We start from the raw sequence: 23,046 nt of genomic DNA, 5'->3' as shown, positions 1-23,046 counted from the left end.
AGAGAGAGGAGAAGCATGACCTACATTTGGCAAAGCTCATCGTATGAGCATGAAACTGCCTAACATCACCCCAGAGCTCCTCAGCACAGAGCCACACGATTGGCTGCTTTCAGCTCCAGCCCGACAACAGCATTGGCATCACCCAGGGGGAGGGGGAGGGGAGTGAGAGGCATAGCGAGAGGAGGGCATAGGGAGGAGGCACATACATTAAATTCAAAAGAGGAAAAGATGCAAATAGATGATTGGATAAAAAGAGAAACGAGAGGGAGAGTGTGAGAGTAAAGAAAAGCCACCAATCAGAGACAGTGATGCTTAAGAAGAGGTGTTATATGACAAATTCTTGGAACAAAAACATGGCATAGATGGTCACATTGTGAGGACTGAAATCCATTCGGGGATAGCACCTGATTGACACAGAATAAGCCTGCCTACCTACCTACCAACCAACTCTTGTGGTTAAAAGAGTTTTCTGCTCAGCTTCTATGCCAGAAGTTTGGCTCAATGGACAAGCTGACAATCTGATGGTCTGCTGGTCCACAACTTTAACCCAGACTTACAAAGACTTAAAAAATTGAGATAACAACTTTTTCATATATTGCCATGAAAATTTTAAGAGACGTATGTGGATCAAGGAGAATGAGTGTAGTGATTAAATGTGCTTAACTTAAATGTAACCGTTTTTTCATGTAGCAATAAAGCACTGAAGCTGCACTCTTTTTGAGTGAAATGTCTTTTACTGTTTGAGTGTAATGACTTTGGTAATTCTTTCACTCGGCTTCTCATGCCATCATCAGCTCAAAATTTCAATTGGTGCATTGCTTTGGTTGCAAACAAAATACCTTAATGCCAAAATACCAATCATCATTTGTACTCTGTGATCAATGTTAATTAGCAAAGGTTAAAATTACACAAAAATGAAACTAAATATAGTGAACCTGCAAAGCATTAGCTCTCTGTGAGGATGTTTAAAAATTCCAATTTAGCTGCAAGTATCGCTGTCTCCAGCTGGCTTCATGGTTAGGAAATTCTTGTTTCTTCATTTTTTTTCTTTCCTTTTTTTTTTTTTTTTTTTTTTTTTTTTTAAAGGTTCATATTAAGCTAGAGTTGGATATGGTGGGTCAATGATGAAGGTTATGTTTCTAGGGAGTTAATGTAAGTCAATCTCAGTGAGAAAAATAAGTTCCTCTCTTTGCATGCACATATTATATCGTGTTTGTGAGTTTGGTGTGTTAAGACGCGAGTTGTCACAATAGAGTTGGGGATTTGTAACATGGCACACACTCCACTCTGTCTCTCCTTCTTCTCTCTCTTTCCCCAAGATCCCCAGGCACAAGGTATTATGGGAATCACTCTGGCACAGCTCTCGCTCTTCACAGCTTTAATCTTTAAGTTGTTTCCATAGAAACGACAATGTTCACTCAGTTGATGACTGTTGGATGGTTTCTGAAGCTATAGAAAAATACCCTCCCCTGTCATAAACCTTCACAACAATCTAACAACAGAGACGGAGAAACGTCTTAGTCACTATGGACACTGATCTATTGATTAGCAATAATGAAGAGTCAGTATTGATGATGGCATGCTCATGGGACCAAAATTACCACATGCAGTTGATTTTTTATTCCCTGGAGTGAGAAATACCTACAGTTCACTACAGCTATATGCTCTTAAAGGGATGTAGATGAAAGCATGTCAATATGCAGTGATAGCTATGTAATGGATCTCTACATATAGGCACAGAGGCAGGTGATGTTTGAGCGTACTGAACTGGCTGCGCGGGTTATTTCAGGCTGAGGTAACAGCGGCAGACCCCCTCCTATCATCAGGTACATCTTGTTGGTGTTTCCTCAGTTTCCTCACAGGTCCTTTACCCTCCCTTCTCTTCGCCCTCCCTCTATGTCTCTTGCTATTTATCAGTCTGTCTCTCTCTCTGGCAAGGCTCAAAACTGTAACGTACCATCACAAAAGTATATGCTTTTAATCTGAAAGGCAAGATCAAAAAATAAAGGTCAAGACAATTCATAATACCTCCACGTACACATACTTGCACATTCTTGTAAACGAAATAAATATATACACACACACACACACACACACACACACACACATATATATACACATACACACAATGACCAATGAACGGTAGGAGTCTTCCTCAGCACACGCACAGCAGGAGATCACTCCCTCCCTGCATAAGTGCTGGTTTCCATGGAGACACACAGTTAAAAATAACATGGGCGATGGCTTGTCTTGTGCCATTCCAACAACATGGCTGAAGTACTCACGAACACACACTCACTCTTGCTCACACACATTTGCACACATGCAAACGTGCACACACACAGTCAGTCAGGGGATCATTTTGATATCTGTGTTATGTTATCTCATTCTTTCCTTCTTGGAACAAAATATAAAGGAAGATGTGGGTTGAACTGCCTCATGGAGGTTGCATTACACAGAGCATGAAATTATTCTGATGTTTCAACAAGTCACCAGACATACAGGGGACATGTACTGTGTAGAGTCCACAAACCCAGAAAATACAGCGTTACAAAACCCAACCACTATACAGTATCAGCCCAAACATCACAGAGCAGGCTTAGGACACCATTTATTTTAATTTGAGGTCTGAAGCAGTTATCAGGGAAGCCAGAAATAGAGAGAACCAAAGGATGTGTTTGTTCTATTGTATCCAGGTTATTATTATTATTATTATTATTATACAAAGTAACTTATGCAAGCAAATGTATATACAGTATGGCATCTATCAGACATAACATTTAATTTAACCCAGAGACCACTGGTGACCTCTCTGGTTTTGTGTGTGTGTGTGTATATGGGTAGCATGCTGCAAATTTTTCTAGCAGGTAGACAAACACACTGTGTAGACAAAAGATACCGTTGTTACTATTGACTATAGAATAGAATAGAAGCATTTTCCACGAGCTTACACTACTTTATTATTCTCTCCATAGTTCCTTCACTGATTACTGCTTCTTTAAGAACAATGCTGCAATATTGATGAGGGCTGGGGATACAGAAGCCTCAAAAAGGTTGACTAAGGAGAGGAAGACCGGCAAGAACATGAGATGATTAAACATTGAAGTCCTACTCCTGTTTTTCGCAGCAATCATTCTGACAGAGATGCACTCTGTTATTTTGACTCATTCTGCTAGTGTTTATCTGTTTCACAGTTTTTGAATTTCTCCTTTCCCCATATATATATATATATATATATATATATATATATATATATATATATATATATATATATATATATATATATAAATATAAATATATAAAAACTTGGAGGAGAAGATTGATATCAATTTACTATCTAAATAAGATGAAAGTAAGTTTAGCATAAAGGCTGGGGATCAGGTAACCTGATTGTGTCCACTTACCAGCTATGCTAAAGTAACTGTTGGACAGAGCCAGCCCAGTTAGTTCCACAAATTCCCAAATTTTGTGCTAAGCTATACTGTCTATCTTCTGTTTGCAGCTTCATATTCAGCAGAAAAAAATACTTTCAAATTGTCAAATTATGTTCAAATTATTAATTATAGTTTAGCAAAGAATAATGGTCTGTTTAACAACTGGAACTGTAGCACTGAGGTTTTAAAATTTTAGAAAGAAAATGTTTTTTTTTTCCCCAAAGCATAATGGCCTCCCCAACAAAATGTATACAACCATGCAGTGTGTAAAAAACATGATTTGTTATTTTCAGTTGGATTATATCTGTCTATTATAATATAATTATATTATAACTACAAACTATTTGATGTTGCATGTCGCACATGTAAATCCACAGAGCATTTCACTGATGTTGCTTTCAGGCCACACAGTCTGACTGTGTAGTGTACATGTTGTGCCACTGAGGGGCAGCACAGGAGCACTGTTTGGTATACACTGTGTCCCAAGACAGGAAATAATCCCTTGAACATCTAACCTAGTGTTATGTTGTTGATATTTTCTCTGGCACATTGGGCTGTGACGTGGTGGGCGATATAAATAAAGTTTGTCTTTATTGTCGCTCACCTCGGCTGGCCCTTACAGACAAGCCTTAAACATCGATAGAAATGTGCACACGCATATTGTACCACCGGCACAACAGAGGGATTGAAGAGGAGAGAGGCTGAACAATAGTGCAGGTGTGCAGCTGGGAAAAGGGAGGGGAAGAGAGGACAGGGATAGGATGATTTATTCTCTTTGTGTGGAAGGTTATTAGAGACAAACATCTAAAAGAGGTTACAGATGTAGAGGGAATTTGTTTATTCATAATTAAACATCATCAGCAATATTTCTTTTGAGAATCAACCCAAGAGAAATCAAACTACAGAATAAAATGACAACTGCAAATGATCTCTGCACAAAAACAAGTCTGTAAAAATGTGTTTTACATGACTTAAATGATGACGCTGATTAAGTGATTTGGCTTAAGCTCCTCAAGCAGGACAAGCCATTAGGGTCTTATCCAAGAAACGTAGGTTACGATGTAGTTCATAATTACCAAAGACTGCATTCCTGCCCTGATGGTTAATAGATCAGTACATACCACAACTGACAAACGACCCCAGGGATGACAAGCTATTAAAGGCCTCCCAGCAGTCCTGTAAAGGAAATGTGTTGCAACCGAGGCTAGCCACAACAAGAATCTGCACATTTAATATTGATGAAGTCCTATTTCTGCTGATGTTGACCACTGCCTCCAAGCAGGTTCACACACACACACACACACACATGTGGTGTGTTTGCATGTGTGTTCAGATATTTTTGATGTCTATGTTTTGTTTTCAGCCACAGGGGGAGGCTAAAAGCTACTGGAGCATGCTGCCAGCTTCAACAGCTCTACTCCAAAATCAGTGAACTGCCAGAGAGCCAGATTACAGCAGATTACCAGGAAGGGTGCTCATACACGCTCTCTGTCTCTGTTTATCACACTTTGTTTTGCAACCACACAGTAATGTTGACTCCTTAGAATCAGTGTTAACAAAGAAACTGTTTCCACAAGTTGGGCTTTAAGTGATAAGATTTCTATTGCTTTCATGTTGTCAAATGATGGCCTACATTCTTAGATTTCTACCTCAGTGTTCAACGATGATTTGACTGTAAAAAATGTTCAAATGAAAGGTCAGCTGTACACACTCTCAGAGCATTGGTCTTTGGTAGCAGCGATTGAAGGATTGAGCATGTGATACATATTCCTAGCAAGTGGTGGATTAATACATTAATACCCCCCGCCCTCCACATATTACTGCATCATAAAGAGATTACGGTCAGGGTAAGGCCATGCCCAGGCGGGGTCCTACCATTTTACACCAACAGACAGGGGTGAATCAGAGCAACAACAGGGAGGGAGGAGAGAAGTGTTTGAGTTTATGATGATGCCAACATGCTTATTTCCCCATCAAGGCGATGTAACGCTTTTTACACTTTACTCACATATCATACAGACAAAAAGAGAACAATTACCTCTTTTTATTGAAAGTGTCAGGTCAGCTGAAGAGAGCAGAGAGCAGAAACAGCAGGTGGATGGGTGAGGAGGGGGAGGGTCTACATCTGCAGATGTTACTAGTCTGGATATTGGACTTGAACAGGAATGTTTTAGCGGTAGTAAATAATGTGCTGTTATTTCGAGACAAATGACAGGTAGTCTGCAAGAGAGAGGACGGAGCAACAGAGAAAGCCAAAAAAGAGGAAAAGAGGTAGAAAGAAGCAGCTGCTGACCATGGCTTTGGCTTGTCTTGATTTAGGTTGTGTTCGTGTGCGATCCAAAGGTACTGTGTCTAACTGCATCACTACATCCCTTAAAACCAGTTAATACCTCTTCAGTTCCTTGTATCATTGTTTACAATGCTAAAATCTCTTTAAATGAGGACAGAGACGTGGGTATAGCATCAATGTGAGAATGTGACAGTGTTATATCAACTCACTATCATCTTCTAGACTTAACCACAACAGTCAGTTGTGCTGTCAGATGCCATTTTAGTATCTTGTAATCACTGCATACATTACACTTTTGTGGATGTGAGGTTGTTTCATTATTACTTACACTGTGTTGGGTGAAATGTGTTTAGCCCAGTATCAAAAATATCAAATAGATCAAGAAGAATGTATTTAGAAAAACAATTTGAATATTTCATTTAACAGTGCAAGCCTGAGTTGAAACCAATTCTGATAACATCATTGTTAAGTTTTTGCAGGCTTATAATGGTAAACTTGATCTGTTTTGGGTTTTAATTGTTGGTTGGCAAAAGAAAGGCTTCTGTTTTTTCACTAATTTGCACCATGTTAATGACCATTACAAATGAAATTAATCAACGAAGCAAAAAATATTAATCATTAATAATAAGAACTTAAAAAAATAATGTCAACCATTTTGATGAAACGTTACAAAACAGATACAAAATATACTTGATTTGGTCACGCAGGTTTGTAAAGGTAAGCGTTAAGACGACAACAGTGCACAGTCTTTCCTCTGCAGAACTGGGCAGCTAGTGTTTCTTATATAACAGCTGTCTACTATGAGAAGATTCTGCAGCTACTGCCATAGGGGGTGTGCTGCCTGACCCAGATACACCCTAATACATTCTCTACCAAGGACTTATATTCATTCACATCTGGACTAGATAGAGAGAGCCAGAGAGAGGGATTCAAAGTCATATAGCTGTACCAGAAAGAGAAAGAGGAGAAAAAGCAACATTACAGCAGTGTTTTTATTTTTTTTTTTTTTGTGGAGCTACAGTGTTTAGGAGAGGAGCCAGAGCTGTTCACTTGGTTGTTGGAGTCCTCTATTGACTCACATTCTGAGATCTAACTTTCAGTGCTCATGCTGTAAGGAAAAATAAATGATCAAATTCTCTAACTCTAATAATCTCTAACTTAATGTCAAGACTTGCCACATCAGCCAAGCCTTCCACATGAGTTTAAAAAAATAAAAATAAATCACTACACAGGAAATAGCATTGCATCCATTCGCCAGATGAGACTGAAGCAATACTATAAAAAACACTTTCACATTTTAGCCCTTAACTCACCAACTGCAAATCACACATTTAAAACCTTCACATTCACACTGACAGTTGTTAGTTCAGACAGCTCTTTTGACAACTCAATATAAAAATTGACAAATCTTACCTCACCAGACTGTATTGATTTTGCAGTGTCTAAGCATATGAGGAGGTCTGCTGGTTGCTCCACCATCCTTGGAATCAAAGGAAGCTTATTTGCCACAAATATGCTATATTTGGCAGTAAGTTTTGCAGTATCATGACATGATAGCAGTGAATTTTCTACACTTGAGGATCTTGGGTCTGGTTGATTGGCACAGTTTCCACAACTTAGTGAAGGCTGATGTGTTCATCACCTGCAGAGTCCCTCTGTCTCGTGATTAATGCACCTACAGATCTATTCTTCCATTTTAAAGTAAAGACCAAGCAAAGTAGCTAGAAACTCATATTCCAATGATGCAGCCCCTCCTATTTCTTAACAACTGATGACTGGACATTTGTGGCTACGCCTGTGCTATACAGCCTCTGTCAGTGCAAAAAAGCAGCAGGTCAACACAAAGTTGCTTTTCCTTTGATGGCCAACCAAATGACTCAGCATAAGAATGTATTCTGGCACAGAAGGTTTAGTAGAATTAACTTTTGGTTGAACTACTTTTAAGTTCCTGGCCTGGTTTGATAATCATCTGAAGTTTTGGTACGTCTTGTCAAAGCCTTTCTTGAGTAGATTGTGCAGCGGGACTCAATGATAGTTTGGGACAAACTTCAACCAGTTTGTAGCACATACAGTCAAATAATTTCAGTATTTATAGTCGTTTCAAACAACTACAATCAAAGGCGAAGTGAAAAGCAGGCACATTTTCAATCAGTCTCTCATTGAATTCTCTTGTGGAAATGGATGTAAATCGCTAAATTAAAAAAAGAATGAACACGAATGTTGAACCTCAATTATCCTAGCCCCATAGCAATGTCAGATAAATGCATGTAGAGGTGCTTTCAAAGGGTGCTTGAACATTTGAGAAACAATTCATTTGTGGCACATTATAGCTATTTAATCTTGCTGATCCTCCAACCTGTTGGAGATCAACAAATTATTGAGATATTATAAAATTCCTAGTTTCCTTTTCCATTCCTCTGTTTCCTCCATTTCCTCCATTTCCTCCCACCACTACTCTCTCCCCCAGTGAAGCAATATGTTATTAATGAGAAACCAAAAACCACTGACTTCTTGGACACTTTAAACAGTTTAATTCTTTTTCCTATTTTGCACTGCTTGCATTTCTAGGTGTTTTCTGCTTTTTTCCCTTTTCACTGTACCTGCTCTCTTCTCTTGGTGCTGTTGACGTTCAAATCCTGGTGACGAGACTGCAAGCTGCTGCCACTGCACCTGCAGATTTGAGAGGGAATAGATAGGGGAGTACTCAGTTATCTTAGCTTGTCCCAGCTTGTAAATCACTGCGTAAACTTTAATGCAAATAAATGCAGCTGGAGAAGTACTCCAGGAGATTAAGAGCCAGTTTGAGGAGATATAGGGAAGAGGTGAAACTGATTTTGTTACATGCTGCTTATTACATTTTCAAATTTTTTTTTATTATTATTTGTGTTAACTCCATATTCAGTTGTGTTGGAGCTCTGTATATTGCCACAATATCGAGGTTTGTCAAGGTATTAGACCAAGCATTACAGACTATGGACCTGTCCCCTGGTATACACTAACCTTGCATATTTACGTCAGTTAGGTGTAGCCTGGTAATGGGCTTTTATATCTGATGAACTACACTAATGTTTTATTTGCTGGAATCTGCTAATATTCTTTTAATTGACAGAAATAACTCATTTGGCTTTGTTTATTGCTACTTCTATTGGAAGTTTGAGCTCAGAGGGAAACACTGGCACTCAGAGAGTTTGACAATTTATCTAATTTCATTCCCTGAAGGTGAGGATTTTCTTATGTGTGTATCTTCTTAGTTATTAATTAATAACTATCAAAGAACAGGTGTGAGCAGGATTTTAAACTTCATGTGTACAAACACTCAGAAAATACTTCAGAGTTAAATAGGACACATTTTTAGCCCAGATAAAATTTTTCTGAAAACTAATTCTTGCATATTACATATTCTTTTCAAAGAAGTAGCAATTTTTAAGTATACTTACCTAGCTGATTAAATTTTTTGTGAATTCTTTCATTTAAAACAATAAATATAATATGACAAAGCAATCTCCTTGTGAATTTCTGATGACAGAGAGAGTAGTAGTGCAGCCTTAACAATGACACAATTTGACGAGCATGAGAGGGCCACAAGAAGAGACCAAGAAAAAAAAACTGCAAAAAAAGAAGGGATCTAGGGCAAATGAGAAGAAAGTTCAAGAAAACAAGTGGGATGGCAGGGAGGGATGCCACAGTAACAAATCCACTAATTTAACTGTGTCACAACAAGTAGGTCAGCACCCTTTTACTGACTGTTCTCAAAGAAACACCTTCACATCGCTACTCCATTGCTCTGTCCTTATTTTTTCACTGTATTGAGAGAAATCACTACCCTAGTAAAGCACGTTTTTGTTTTTTGTTTTTCAAGGGTTTTTTACTGATCTGTCAGTGTATTAAGCAGACAACTACAACTGAAGAGCATTAACTGAAATTTATCTAAATGCATCTGAAATCTAATTTGGATCAAAGTTTTTGTCATATGCCAAATGAGTTTGTGTAGTTGAACAGTAAATTTGCTATCTTTAATAATTACTGCATTCATGGGTGTGAAAAGTGCAGAATGTGACACACAGAGTAAGAAAATTATCTGTGTGACAGAATTTTGTATTAATTAATAACTAACAATTTAGCAGACAGATATTTGGTATTACATTTTTCCTCTCTGCTTCTTTAACCTTGTAGACTGAATCAGCTGAGAACTGTTGATATGAGCTTCCAATTCAATTGCTGGGTAATACAAGCCTTGATGAGCAATGAAAGGTTGCCTGGCTACTGATGTACAGTGTTGCTTTCAAGGGCACAATTGCATTTTCAATTCCAAGTTAAAAGGGGAGAAACAGAATTCATAATAAAAGCTAAAGGACTTCTGCATGCAGATAAGAGCGATGGATAAAGATAGTCCTCTCTCTTTGATAATCAGCCGTCCTAATCTTTGGAGATGAAAGTTTGAGATCCTCAGTTTACAACATTCATGATGGCTGGGTTTCTAACAATAAATTGTGACTATAACGCCAATAAACAGGTCTGTGGGACCGTGAGAAATTTACAGTGGTGTGATATATTGCAGGGTTGTGCTATGGATGCAGAGTTACAGGTGGGTTTAACTGCCACCTGTTGGCAGGTCATGGCCTGGCTTCATGAATGCAAAACCCAGAAAGAATAAAAAAAATTGATACTGTTCACATCAACATTTTCTATTACACTGGTGTACATCAACTTTGAATATCATTTGGAATATTTTAACATGTTGCCTGGCTTTTATATGTTGCCGTTGGTGGCAGTTAGTAAAACCTGGTGTGAATCTTGACTAATTGCAGTTTTTGAGGAACGTGGAATGTTGGTGGAATAGTCACAAGCATACTTATGAACCCAGTCTTCCCTTCAGAAACAAAGATACAATGACATCTTCTAATTTTTTAAAAAAATTATAAGAAAATTACATTCTGAACAAAACATTCTGAGGACTTAGGAGCTATAGTTAAAAAAAAACTATAACTTTATTATCCCAAAAAGTGTGAAAAATGTCATTGGCTCTTGGCCCATGCAGCAACCAACAAAAGACAGTATCCAGCATCACACAAAACAGTCAGTGGTGTATAAAATATACTTCCATATTAAATTTGAAAATAAAATCAGGTTCCAGTGCAAGTACGTGTCCATACTAGCTTATTTGTCACTATGCTAGAGTTTAATAGACAGGATTAAACAAGTTTTTAAACTTGTTCAGTGTCCAATAAAGCACTTCATAACCTGAATCTTTTCTTCCTGCTTCATGGTGGCCTGGTCAAAAATAGTCTTCAGAGATTTGATTACTTCTACAAACCCAACAAACTCAACAAAAACTCTCCCATAAGCCAAACTCGGCAATTATACAGAATCATACATCTTAAAGTACGCCACAACCTAAGATACTATCCATTTAGACACACGAATCCACACATTCTAGCAAAGATGCTCCATTAAAAATTTGACTAAAAGAAAAATAAGAAATAGTAATTTGCTCCTGTGCTCTAACATATGTCTTTCTCCTCTTTTATCTTAGCGGTGTCAAACCTGGATATAGAAAGTAAGGTGTCACTTCACTATCAGGCTCCATGGCACCAGCAACACAATGTGTTTCATCATTGCACACGACCACCATGTCTCGAGGAACTGCACAGAAACGCTCGACTCAGTCTCAGAGCCCTGCACCGAGGTGAGAGGTGGAGTTCTTCACAGTCACACTATAACCAAAAAAACACAACTGCAAAAAAGCCCCCAGTATGTCTGAGATTTCTTGTGTGTCATTATAGACGAACAACAGTGCCAGCGTTCCACAAGTCGGGAGAGAAACAGGGTGACCATCTCAATCTCAGTGGCACCCCCTATGCCCACCTTCCCTTCACCACACTCCATTCGACGGCAACAAAGGAGCCGTCTGGCACGAGCTGTAAGCACTGTGCACTGTGAAAATATACCTTACCAACCCCTCAGGGGGCAATTATCCAGCAATGGTTGCCTTTAAATGGCAAGAAATATGTGAATGAATCACTTATCAAGCAGTTCACACTTACAGGGCCGTAACACTTTCACTCATGTGGCTTACAGGACATACCGAAGTTATGGTACGGCTGTAAACAAAATTTAAGTTAAACACAGTCAAGGATAACTAACTGCATGTTGGAAGAGGCATGGGACAGTGAAGAAAACATGAAATTCACATTGAGCAGATACAAATAAACATTTTTTCATATTCTTTTTTGTGCATTGAACTTTTTTCATGTTCAGTATTTTACAATAAACTCACAATATCTCATTCTGATGTTGCCATGCAGCAAGAGAGAGCAGAGAAGGAACGAGAGTTAGACTATCAACCCAGGAAGGTAAAAACAGAATTTGTGTGTGTGATCATGTCTAACATGTCTATGCCTGCTGTAAGATTCATGTCCTATCCACTTTTTTGTAAAGTTCCTGCTGCTTCTGGGGTTTTATGAAAGTCAAGCTTGAGTGCACGAGATTCCAGTAGCTTTTTTTTTTTTTTTTTTGAAAACACTAACTTTTGCTTTTTTATTTCTGAATCTTTTGAAGGAGAGGACCATGAGAGAAACGGAGATCCAAACCATACTGGGAAAAGTAAGACACAGTCAGATTATGATTAAAAAAGATCCTCATAATATTTAAAACTTTTTTTTTTTTTTTTTACCGTTTACAATAAACATGTATGAATATTTTTGCTGCTGCCACAGGAGAGGCCAGAAAGAGAGGCAGATATTCAGACGATCCAAAGAAAGGTATGAAAGCTCAGCTATTAGTTAAACTAAACAAACATTTAACCTTTACTTCATGTAGTTATGAAAAGAAAAATACCCAGACATGTAAAAAACACAAGGTTTAAGACTATAAGGTGAAGAATAAGATAATGTGAAAGATTAGACATTGAATAAATGAAACATTACATTGTCTGTCTGTACCATCCCTCCCTTTTAAAATCTTTTGAATTATTCATGCTATGTCATCAGTTCTTTTGTTTGTTTTTTTGTATTTCATGTTCATAGTTTGAGTGCTTTTACTCACTTCAATCTATTGAAAGTTGCATCTTTATCCCATGGAATAGAAAGGTATTAAGCATTTGTGTTGTTAAACGTCCTGTTGTAATCACTTTAGTTGTTCAGTAGTTCATTTTGTACTTGCTTCCTGATTGCTTTGCTTATCACAGCCCTCGAGATAGTGTTTTTAGTGATCTTAGATGGTCAAATAAGTGTTACCTCATGCTTCACATCACTGTTGTAAATAATTCCCTTTACTAAGTCCAACTAAGTACCTGGGCATAAAAACTGAAGCGCTGTTTTAATACCTATAATGCCCTCTTACAGGCTACCTCAACAGCAGGGGAGGGTGAAGGTGGTGAGGTCTCGGGAGGCCACAGAGCGAAGGCATCAGCCCCTAATGCCTCCTCAACCCAAGAAAAACAGACCAACTGGTCCAAGGAAAATGGCCCACAAGCAGATCAGAAGACAACTGCTGATTCGCATGCCATCTCTTCCTGTATCATCCCCATCAATGTCACAGGTGAGGACAAAGGGGAATAACAGAAAATTAGGAAAAAGCTAAGTTAGCCTTAGTGCTGATCAAACCAAACTGTGAAGCAACTGTGCTCATAAGTGACCAATTAGAATCAAATAACTTCATGCATGAAAAACAGAAATACCTGACTCAGCCAGAGATTGAATAAAAAGAATTTCATTTTGACATATAGATTCAGAAATAATTCATAATTTTTTAGATTATCTTCTAATGGCTAAGGAGTTGTAAATTCTGATGGCAGCGGGAATGATTGGTGACTGAATCATTCATGGTCTCGGTGTTGTTGCAGGAGTTGGGTTTGACAGGGAAGCAAGTGCTCGTTGTTCTCTAGTCCATTCACAGTCAGTTCTTCAGAGGAGAAGGAAGCTGAGGAGGAGGAAGACTATCACAGGAATACCCAAAAGAGTGCACCAGGACATTGGTATGGATAACTGCAAGTCTGCTCATTGAGTCTGTATGTATAAGAAATTTCAGACATTTACCATGCTTTGTCTTTTGAATTCAGACTCAGATGAATCACCCGTGGCAAGAGAACGCACAGTGATCATCCACACCAATCCACACCAACTCTCTCTCTGTCAGGAAGATCTCTCAATCAGCAGTCGTCTCCATCACACTCGGGACTCTGGTTGCCAGACAGATGATTTTCTTATAGCATGTATGGTCTACAAAAGGGCAAATATTTATTTACTGGTGTTCCCTCTTTTCATCTTTCAGGTTCATGTATTTCCTTTCTAAGGAAGGTTGAGGAATTTGTTTACATCCCCGCTATAATTTAAAAGACAACATAATTGACCCTGCACTTATTTCCGAGATGACTTATTGACCACTATCTGAATCTACTCAGAAAACTTTCGTTATTAAGTTTTAACAGGACAACTATCTAGAGGTTGTCAATATTATCACACTATTATACGTGTATTTAAAGTACACATCCTCAAACAAGAAATTATTAAATTATTAATTTTCAGGTAACTTGCTAAAGTCCATATGGGCAATGTCCACCTTTATTAAGAAAATCCCCTCTCTCCTTTAACCATCAGGTACAGCTGCTCCTTCCAGAAGGCGTATTAGAGCTCAACGTGGCCACCAAGGAATCCCCACCTCTCTGTCCCATTCAACAGGCAACATTTCCTCCCTTGGAGACCAGTCAGACTCCACTTACACTAGTGCTGCAGCCCACGGTGGACGACTGCGCTCCCGTAGCCTCCCTCGAGAGGGTGGACGTCTGATGGACAGTGATGAGGATGATGATGACAATTATGATGATGATGATGAAGATGAGGAATTGTCACCATATGAAACAGAGGATTTTATTCCACCTGGCCCTAGTCCAAGAATGAAGATGATGATGATGAAGGACGAGGAAGAGAGCACAGATGACCAGGCAGCTCCTGAGCCACTGCAACTTGGAAGCTTAAAAAGGTTGCAGCGATCTGGGGATAGAGACAGAGGTGGTGGAGGAGGAGGCAGCCCGGAGCATAGTTGGATGGAGAGGGGCCGGTCTCGATTGCCCCGCAAGGCTGACATGGGCAGTTGTGAAATCTCGTCAAGCTCAGATACTTTTAGCAGCCCAATTCACTCTGTGTCTACAACAGGAGTCCTAGGCAGTCATGTGGACCACAAGGAGGACCACCAGTCATCAAGTGGGAACTGGAGTGGCTCAAGCTCAACCTGCCCCTCTCAGACATCTGAAACTATACCTCCGCCATCTTCTCCACCACTGACAGGCTCATCTCACTGTGACTCAGAGCTGTCACTAAACACTGTGCCCAATGCCACGGATGAGGGATTTTCCTTGGATCCCTCATACCACTCTGACCTCAGACCCCAGGGCCAGGGCCAGAGGTCAAGTTCATTCACATCCTCAGCCACAGACCAGCTGGACGATGCAGGGGTCAGTACAGCAAGTGAGGGGGAGTGGACATACCCACCAGATCAAGACCAAACTGATCCAGACCAGGACACTGACCAGACCCAAAACCTGAGCCAGAGCCATGGGGTAGCCCAGGAGTACAGCTCCAATCAACGTCTAGAAGACCAAGCCTGTTTTGGTGATAAGACCAGCCACACTGAGAAAGAGCCTAGCTCTCATTACCCATCTGATACAGAGGGTTTCTATTCGTCTTCTGTGCATTTTGGTGAGTGTAATCAGAGCTACAGAGGATACATGTATAACTATGCAGACCCAGGACCTGACTGTAGTCAATCCAACACTGTGGCAGCACCACTATCCCATGGAGTTTACCCCCAGCCCTCAGCTGACTTCAGAGCAGGTACTATGACCCTAGGGAGGGCCTGTCGTCCTCTGAGAAAACCGAAAATCAAACCACCACCACCCAAACGAACTTCCTCACTGAAAGAGACCAGTTGTCGTGTTGATGTTGGAACAGACACACAGGCAGATCAGGACCAACCAAAGACAGTTAATGAACAAGACCTTACCTTGTCTTCAGCAGATATGAAACTGGACCTGGATTTAGAGCTTGAGGGTGCTCCAGAACCATTACAGACATCTTGTCTAGTAGCAGAGCCTTTGGGAACTTGGGGAATGGGACTGAGTGAAACTGTAGACATAGTAGAGCCCATGTCGTTCAGCTCTGCAGATACACACTCTTTTAAGGATGAAGGTGCTGTGCAATCTGACTATGCAGACCTGTGGCTTCACAACAGTGAGCTGAAGTCGAACAACGGTGAGTACACATCTATGTCCAACTCAAGCACAGCCACAGGAACTACCGTCATGGAGTGCATCAAGTCACCAGACAGTTCTTCCTCCTCCACAGAAACCCAAACCCAGGCCCTTGCACCTGCTTCAGAGACCAGGCCAAGTAGTCCACCTCTTCCACCTGGAGACTTTAAACTTGGGTCACCTGAGAAACTGGCTGGCCTGGCATCACCATCAAGTGGCTATTCTAGCCAATCCGAGACTCCAACATCAACCTTGCCTTCCTCTTCAGCAGCATTCTTCCCAGGACCTCTGTCTCCCTCAACTGGCAAGAGAAAGCCCAAAGTGCCTGAGAGGAAGTCTTCTCTCTCCTCCCTGCAGCACTTCCCCAGAGATGGAGTTTCCATTTCCTCTGGCTACAAGAGAGACCCAGAATTTCCACCTCCACCCTCTCAACTTGATCTCAATGTTCTCCATGGTGGCTATGTCAGACACACGCTGTCCCACCGGACACATCACATGCACACGCTCCACTACACCAAACATAGAGTTGCCAACGTTTTAAACACTGGAACAAAGTTACTGGCCCCTGACACCTCAAATACCAACCCTCCACAAAGTTCAAATCCTGCTTCAACCATTGTCAGCTCCAATCTTTTGGCGATAACTCCATCTACTCTTCGTTCAGTGCAGCTCCATTCTGTAAGTCAATCTGCTACCACAGCAGACCAGGAAACAGCAACTGGAATAGAGACTGCAACAAGACCCAAATGTCCTCCTAGTAGTTCTACTCTTGCTCCACCACCAATAAGCACTAGGCCTCTCCCTCCTCGTAGACCACCTCCAAGACCCCAATGTCATGATCACACCTCATCTCCTGAACACTCGCAACCAACACCCCCTGGTCGCCACCCTGATGGGCCTCCATCCTATGAAAGCCTTTTACTCAGACAGGACCGCTATGGACCTGGAACTTTTTGGGCTATGACAGCCTTTAGGGCCCGCAGAGATTTGGACCCATCGTCAGATCTCTCTGAGGATAGCTCACCTTTGCATCGGCCAGTGCCACGTGCTCCCCACCCTTCACCTGTGGATTTACACACACATATCCACTCACACACAGAGTTCATAGGGCTCACACATTCAACTCATGCACACTCTGAATTTCGGGTATTGGGGGAGCGTTCTTTGTCCCAGGATGATGATGACGATGAAGATGATGAGGAGGAAGAGGAAGAGCCGGTGAAAGAGCCACAGAGGCCTGCATATTCCAGAGGAGGCATTCGATCGGATCACCATCCACCCCCAGCTTACGAATTTGCTGGGGGGTCCCACTCAGACTCAGGGCCCTGGGCTAGTCCAGTCAAAGTGCCTGGTACCACAATGGAGACATCGCATCCTTATCTAATCAGCGATGCAAGAAAAGGAGGACAAGTTGAGCAGGAAGAAGAAGAGGAAGTGACATCAGGTGCTACCAGAAGTGCCCATCAACAGCAGCCACAGGAGAGCAAAGATGACTCCACCACTCCTGACACAGAGGATTATTTCAGTAAAGGTAAGCTTTCAAACTAATTTAGTAAAGAAATTGTGGTCTTTACTTTTTAACTTGTATAACTTGTATAATTTAAATAAAAAACAGCGGCTGCAGGATTAGTTGGTTAATCGCGTAACATTTAATCATAAATGGAGACTGGAACGTAAAGAGATTTATTTCACCAACTGTATATTGACTGATCAGACAACCAGATGACATGTGATAGGGATGTTGTGTACTGCAGATTCCACACCAAGTGATAACTCACTCTCACCTCTGACGGATGACACCAAAGTGGATGATGACATTATCATAACCTCACCCAACAAGACCCGCACAACTGAGGACCTGTTTGCAATGATACACAGGTACTACTTTCAGGTTCTGTTTTGCTGTGCAATCAGTTTAGTTTTGTTTGTAGTGCCAATTGACTTCATTCGGTGTATAGACTTTTTTATTTCTACTATTTCAACATGATTTTTTTTTTTTTTTTACTCGTGTTTGATATTTTGTATGTCATTGGAACTTATCATCCAATGTCTAAGCATTAAAAAGGACATACTGTACTGTGATTTCTTTATCCAGATCGAAAAGAAAGGTCCTTGGCCGCAAAGATTCAGGAGACTTAAACATCAAGTCTCGTCTCTGCCCCCCAGCAGTGACCGCTGGCAATATCTCCACCGTCATTATCCCGCCAGCCCCTCCACTTAACATCCCAGTATCCTTAGCCACTGCTGCCGGCTCACAACGAGCCCCTGTGCCAATCTACCGCAGCGCCAAGAAATCCACCACATCAAATGAGGAATTTAAACTCCTGTTGCTGAAAAAGGGTAGTCGGTCTGATTCTAGCTACCGTATGTCAGCTACAGAGATTCTGAAGAGCCCTATCACACCAAAAATCCCAGGGGATTCCCTTCAAGAGGGGTCTGTAAGGCAGGCTGAGGAGCCACTTGCCACATTCCAAGAGCCCCCCATATCTAGCCTGGACCCAATCCAGATACCAGGCCTTTTTCCCAGAGCCAACTCGGAGAGTTTCACACCTAAAACCTTGCCTATGTCAGCTGCATCTCGTCAGGGACGTTCTCGAATCCCCCCAGTAGCCAACAGCAGTCGCTACAGTACACGTAGTCGCCTCTACACAGCCCCAATGCAAGCCATTTCCGAAGGGGAGACGGAGAATTCAGACGGCAGCCCCCATGATGACAGATCATCCTAAAACCACCCAATGCCAGATGTCTATTCTTAGGCGTGACTATATTGGAAGTGACCCCTGATACTTTTCTAGTCTTGGATAGGTGTGTCATCAAGACTGATGGTGTCTTGCAAAACATACACACAAAAAAAAGAAAGAAAGAAAGAAAAAAAAAACTAGGTGAACTTTAGCACTTGCTAAAGTGCACTCAGTTTTGGATCTACTGTTATATTAAAGGGTGTCAGATTGAGTGTTGTGAGATATTAATCATAAAGGGATGATCGTGAGAACTTTTAATATTTATCTAAATACTGTATTTACAAAAGATTAGCTCCCTCATAATTAAAAAAGTAAAAAAAAACATTAAGACCTATTTTGATGGAACTGACTTCTTAAAAACAAACAAAAAAAAAAGGACGCAAATGTTTGGTAAATAATAATCAATGATAAGAAATTTTGTGGAGTACGGACAATGTGCGTGCGTATGAGCAAGCATGTGCAACATCCGCTGATATTTCTACTTATTGTGTTTTGAATGGTGTGGGTGCGTGTGAGTCAATGAGGAACTGCTTTCTTATTAAAATTAAAAATTCTTAAGAAATTTCATATTCTTTGAACTTTTGGTGCCGAAAGCATCGGCCTGGATTCCCAGAGTCCATATTCAGTATTCCTGCCAACAAGTAAGAGTTGTTCCGTTGTGAAAGTTACTAACATCTCAACACAGCACCAACTTATCTATTATAGTTCCATCTGCAGACCTGGCATAGAGAGTATATCACACAGAGCCAATCATATATTTCTTCACATTAATTATATCCAAAAAGATAAACATGATGCATGTATTTTTGTAAAATTGCACCACAGAACATGATGACAAAATCTCACCATGTTGCATGACCCTATATGGAAACATCCCCTGGATCTTGGTTTTTGTCGACATTTTTGTGGTTCCTTTGTATAGTAAAAGTAATTAATCTTTCAGTGTGAAAGGTTTTTGTGACATTTTTAAACCACATTTCCAGTAATCTAAATTGATTTCTCTTAGATTTGAGTGTTGAACAAGAAGGAGCTAGGGCTTGAGACTAGATGGGGCCCATTTCTAAAAAATACCAGCTAATTTTGGACAATCGCACAGTGGCCTTTCTCTAATAGAAGTGGTTATAAGCAGGGCATTTATAAGTCTCTGCAAAGATACAATGCATGGACTTGCCCCATGTTCCACCAGAATTCAGTCACATACTTATTAACCCGACCTTGTCATCTAGTATGTTTGGATTAATTCAAGCTTTTTTGGCTTCTGGATTGTCTTAATGTACTGACTTGGAGTAGGAAAATTAAAATTGAAAACAGTTTTAATGATACCACTGAGTGCAGATGATGAAAATGCTTTAGAGGGTCCTCAATCGGTTTGACTAGAGGTTAATTTGGAAAGGTTTCCAAGAACCAACCTCGCTTTTGCACTTGATGATTCAAGAATATTCCTTGAAGAGAAAATATATCGTCTAATGAAATTGCATATGTATATTTGTACTGAATATAAAGTCATATCTATATAAAACAACAAGCAGAAATTTTATAGGGAATCAACTTGAGTGTAGCAAAGACGAACAGGTTTCACTGACATTACTCATGAATCTTAACACTGTTCTCCTCCACTTGTTGCCTCTCCTTCATTTGCACTGACCCAGTAGCATTAGACAGGTGACAGCTATACCCAGTGGCTTGTGTATGCCATATTGTCTTATCCTCCTCTAATTTTATTACAAAAACTGAGAGAGAGGGAGGCGGCAAGAGGAAGATTACATATCAGCAGTATCCAAGAGCATGCAATGCATCCACTGCATTGCAACAGTCTACAGGGGTTAGAGTAAGCTGTAAAATCTCTAATCCTTCAAATAAATATTAAACATGTATAGTACTGAGTGTGTTACTGAAGCAAAATATTGTCAGTGGAAAGTGTGAACTCTTCTTACGTTCAGAAACTGTACTTCAATAGAAACCATTCACTGTATTCTGTGAATACCTCAGCAAGGATATTACTGTCTTATTGTAAATGCGATAGACGGAAAGATAGATAGATAGATAGACAGATAGATAGATAGATGGACAGGAAAAACACAACTGTTTTAATACTCAGCGAATCTGAATTGAAGGACTGACACTGTGTAGGATGGGGAGAGTACAAAACTGTGAACTGATTATGAACATTTTACATTCATCATATCCATAATACTGAAGCGCACTTGTTCCTACTCATTGTTTTATTTGTTGTGTTTTCAATCGCATGCAATAAGTAATGGAAAAAAAAAAGAAGAAAAGGATACCACCATATCATTATTTTTATCTGAGGGATGTCTCCATACCACGACAAAAGATTTTGTATTTTCCATTCAAATGTCCAGTTAAATAATGTGTGTATAGATGTACAAACTGTCTGGCTAATTCTGTTCTGTATAGTTGTGATCACAAACAGGGGTTTATCTTGTACTGTATATCTACTAACTGGACAATCATATGTATAAGAGACTGTAAAGAAAATGATATTGAATCTGTCAGGACAGAGAATCTGGACACTTGTGCTGGGTCCTAGTCTTGCTGGAGCTCTGGAAGTTTGGGAGCGACAGAAATAGTACACATCCAAACATGCAGTTTTGGATAAAACATACAAGAAAAGAAAAAGAAAACGACAACAACAAAAAACAACTGAAAATGGAAAAAAGTATCCATTCATCAACCCCAAAACTATTTTAATGTGGTCAGAAAGTCATTACCTTTACATTTGACTCATAATAGAATTTTTTAAAACCCACAAAACACTACTACAGATTTTAATTTTAAATAGGCAAATCTGTAGAGTTTTTGCATTATTATATGAAAACTGGAAAAATTCAATGTGACTCTGTGAAATGCTGTTTCAAGTTTAATACTCCAAGTATTTGACTATTTGTTTAATGTTTTTCTGTACTATACCTCTGCTGGCTGTGATGCCAGAGAGGTACCGAAAGACTGTTTCCTTAAGTTGTAAAAGCAGTGGACGGATGACTGACTGACACGATATGATTAGAAAGGCAAAGCGTGCAAACTCTAGTTTAACACTCATTTAGCTCTCTTGAAACTCAGTCTTCTGCATCTTGGAAATATAACAAAAGAAGAATCTATAACCTTAAGCTATATATTCTTTTTCCTGAACTGTTTTCCAATGTCTGAACACCATTTTGCCCTAAAGGGAAGCATAACAGCCACTTGATATTCTTTTTCAAGGGTGTACAGTATGGAGTATCACCGAACACACTATTCTGTGTAACAGAGAACTGAAAAAACACAGACGTTGGCGACAAATTGTAACTATTAAAAGAAAAAGAAAAAAAAAAAGCTCCATGTTTAAAACTAGCTAGGACTTAACAGATTTGAATCACTTTTGTATTTTTGTATAAACCTGTAAATACATTTTTAAAGAAAAAATCTTGCAGTCTTTCTTTTGTAAAATAAACAAATAAAAAAAGTTAAAAACTTTTTTTTTTTTTTTTTTTCCCAAAGTTTACATGATTATTTCCAAGCCTTTGTATATTTTGGAGCTGTGCAACACCTTCAGTCTTGTATTTATTTTTTTCCGGGGGTTATAACATTGTGAAAATTACATTATTCTATATCTAATTCATTTTAACAGGTCATCAGGCTGCTTAGTAACTGTGCATAGAAAAAAAAGCCAATAAATGTGATTGCATTGAAACTGGAGGCCTTTCGTGTGACACTTCCTTTTGTCCCTTTGGAAACCAAGTGCACTAAGAAAATATCTCCACTAGATGGCAATATTTTAATCCTGGTTGGTTGGACCATAAAAGATTGCCTTACAGTATTTTTTTTCCAAAGCTTTCTACTTTTTTTTAGAATTACACTTTAAAATGTACCAACCTTTTTCTTACAGCAAAGTGTAAAAGAGGAGGAACTTGACAGTAGGAGTGTTACTCTTATGGGAAGAAGATTGACATCAACATTAAATCTGCTATATAGTGTGTTACTAAAATTAATTTCAAATATATTCACTGATATGTTATTCTGAAGGAATTCAAATGCTGATCTTAAAAGAAAAAAAAAATCTTTCGTTAGTGGGGAAATTTAAAAAAGTCCACTTAACAATTAGGTCTAACCAGTCTAACATTTATTTTTTTATGAATATATATTTCAGAATGAAATAATACAACGATTTGGAAACAAGCAGAAACATTGAAAAGATCACCAAAGAGCCATGTTTCTGTGTTTTCATGCAGCCATGCATTCATTGAATTAAGCTGTGTACTACTTGAGCCCTCCACCTTTTTAGGCTTATAGTTATTTACAATTTGTCAAGTGAACTTTGCAGAGTTAAGCATTTGC

At 39.5% G+C, this 23,046-nt stretch overlaps 1 protein-coding gene across 1 annotated transcript in view; it reads left to right on the top strand.

Annotated features, from left to right (window-relative positions):
- Positions 1–18,696, top strand: part of nhsb (Nance-Horan syndrome b (congenital cataracts and dental anomalies)) — a 40,473-nt gene extending 21,777 nt beyond the window's left edge. The window contains exons 2-13 of the mRNA XM_029498819.1: positions 11,258–11,356; positions 11,571–11,644; positions 12,030–12,077; positions 12,283–12,327; positions 12,441–12,485; positions 12,750–12,812; positions 13,068–13,263; positions 13,568–13,699; positions 13,784–13,936; positions 14,322–17,501; positions 17,725–17,848; positions 18,066–18,696. Of these exons, the coding sequence (XP_029354679.1) occupies positions 11,258–11,356; positions 11,571–11,644; positions 12,030–12,077; positions 12,283–12,327; positions 12,441–12,485; positions 12,750–12,812; positions 13,068–13,263; positions 13,568–13,699; positions 13,784–13,936; positions 14,322–17,501; positions 17,725–17,848; positions 18,066–18,696 (4,790 nt within the window). The remainder of the gene's footprint in view (positions 1–11,257; positions 11,357–11,570; positions 11,645–12,029; positions 12,078–12,282; positions 12,328–12,440; positions 12,486–12,749; positions 12,813–13,067; positions 13,264–13,567; positions 13,700–13,783; positions 13,937–14,321; positions 17,502–17,724; positions 17,849–18,065) is intronic.
- The last annotated feature ends 4,350 nt before the right edge of the window (positions 18,697–23,046 follow it).

This window comes from Echeneis naucrates, chromosome 3 (assembly GCF_900963305.1).
Source record: "Echeneis naucrates chromosome 3, fEcheNa1.1, whole genome shotgun sequence".
In the NCBI taxonomy this organism is placed as follows: Eukaryota; Metazoa; Chordata; class Actinopteri; order Carangiformes; family Echeneidae; genus Echeneis; species Echeneis naucrates.
Note: the sequence above shows the minus strand (reverse complement) of the source record. Positions and strands in the feature narration are given on the sequence as shown.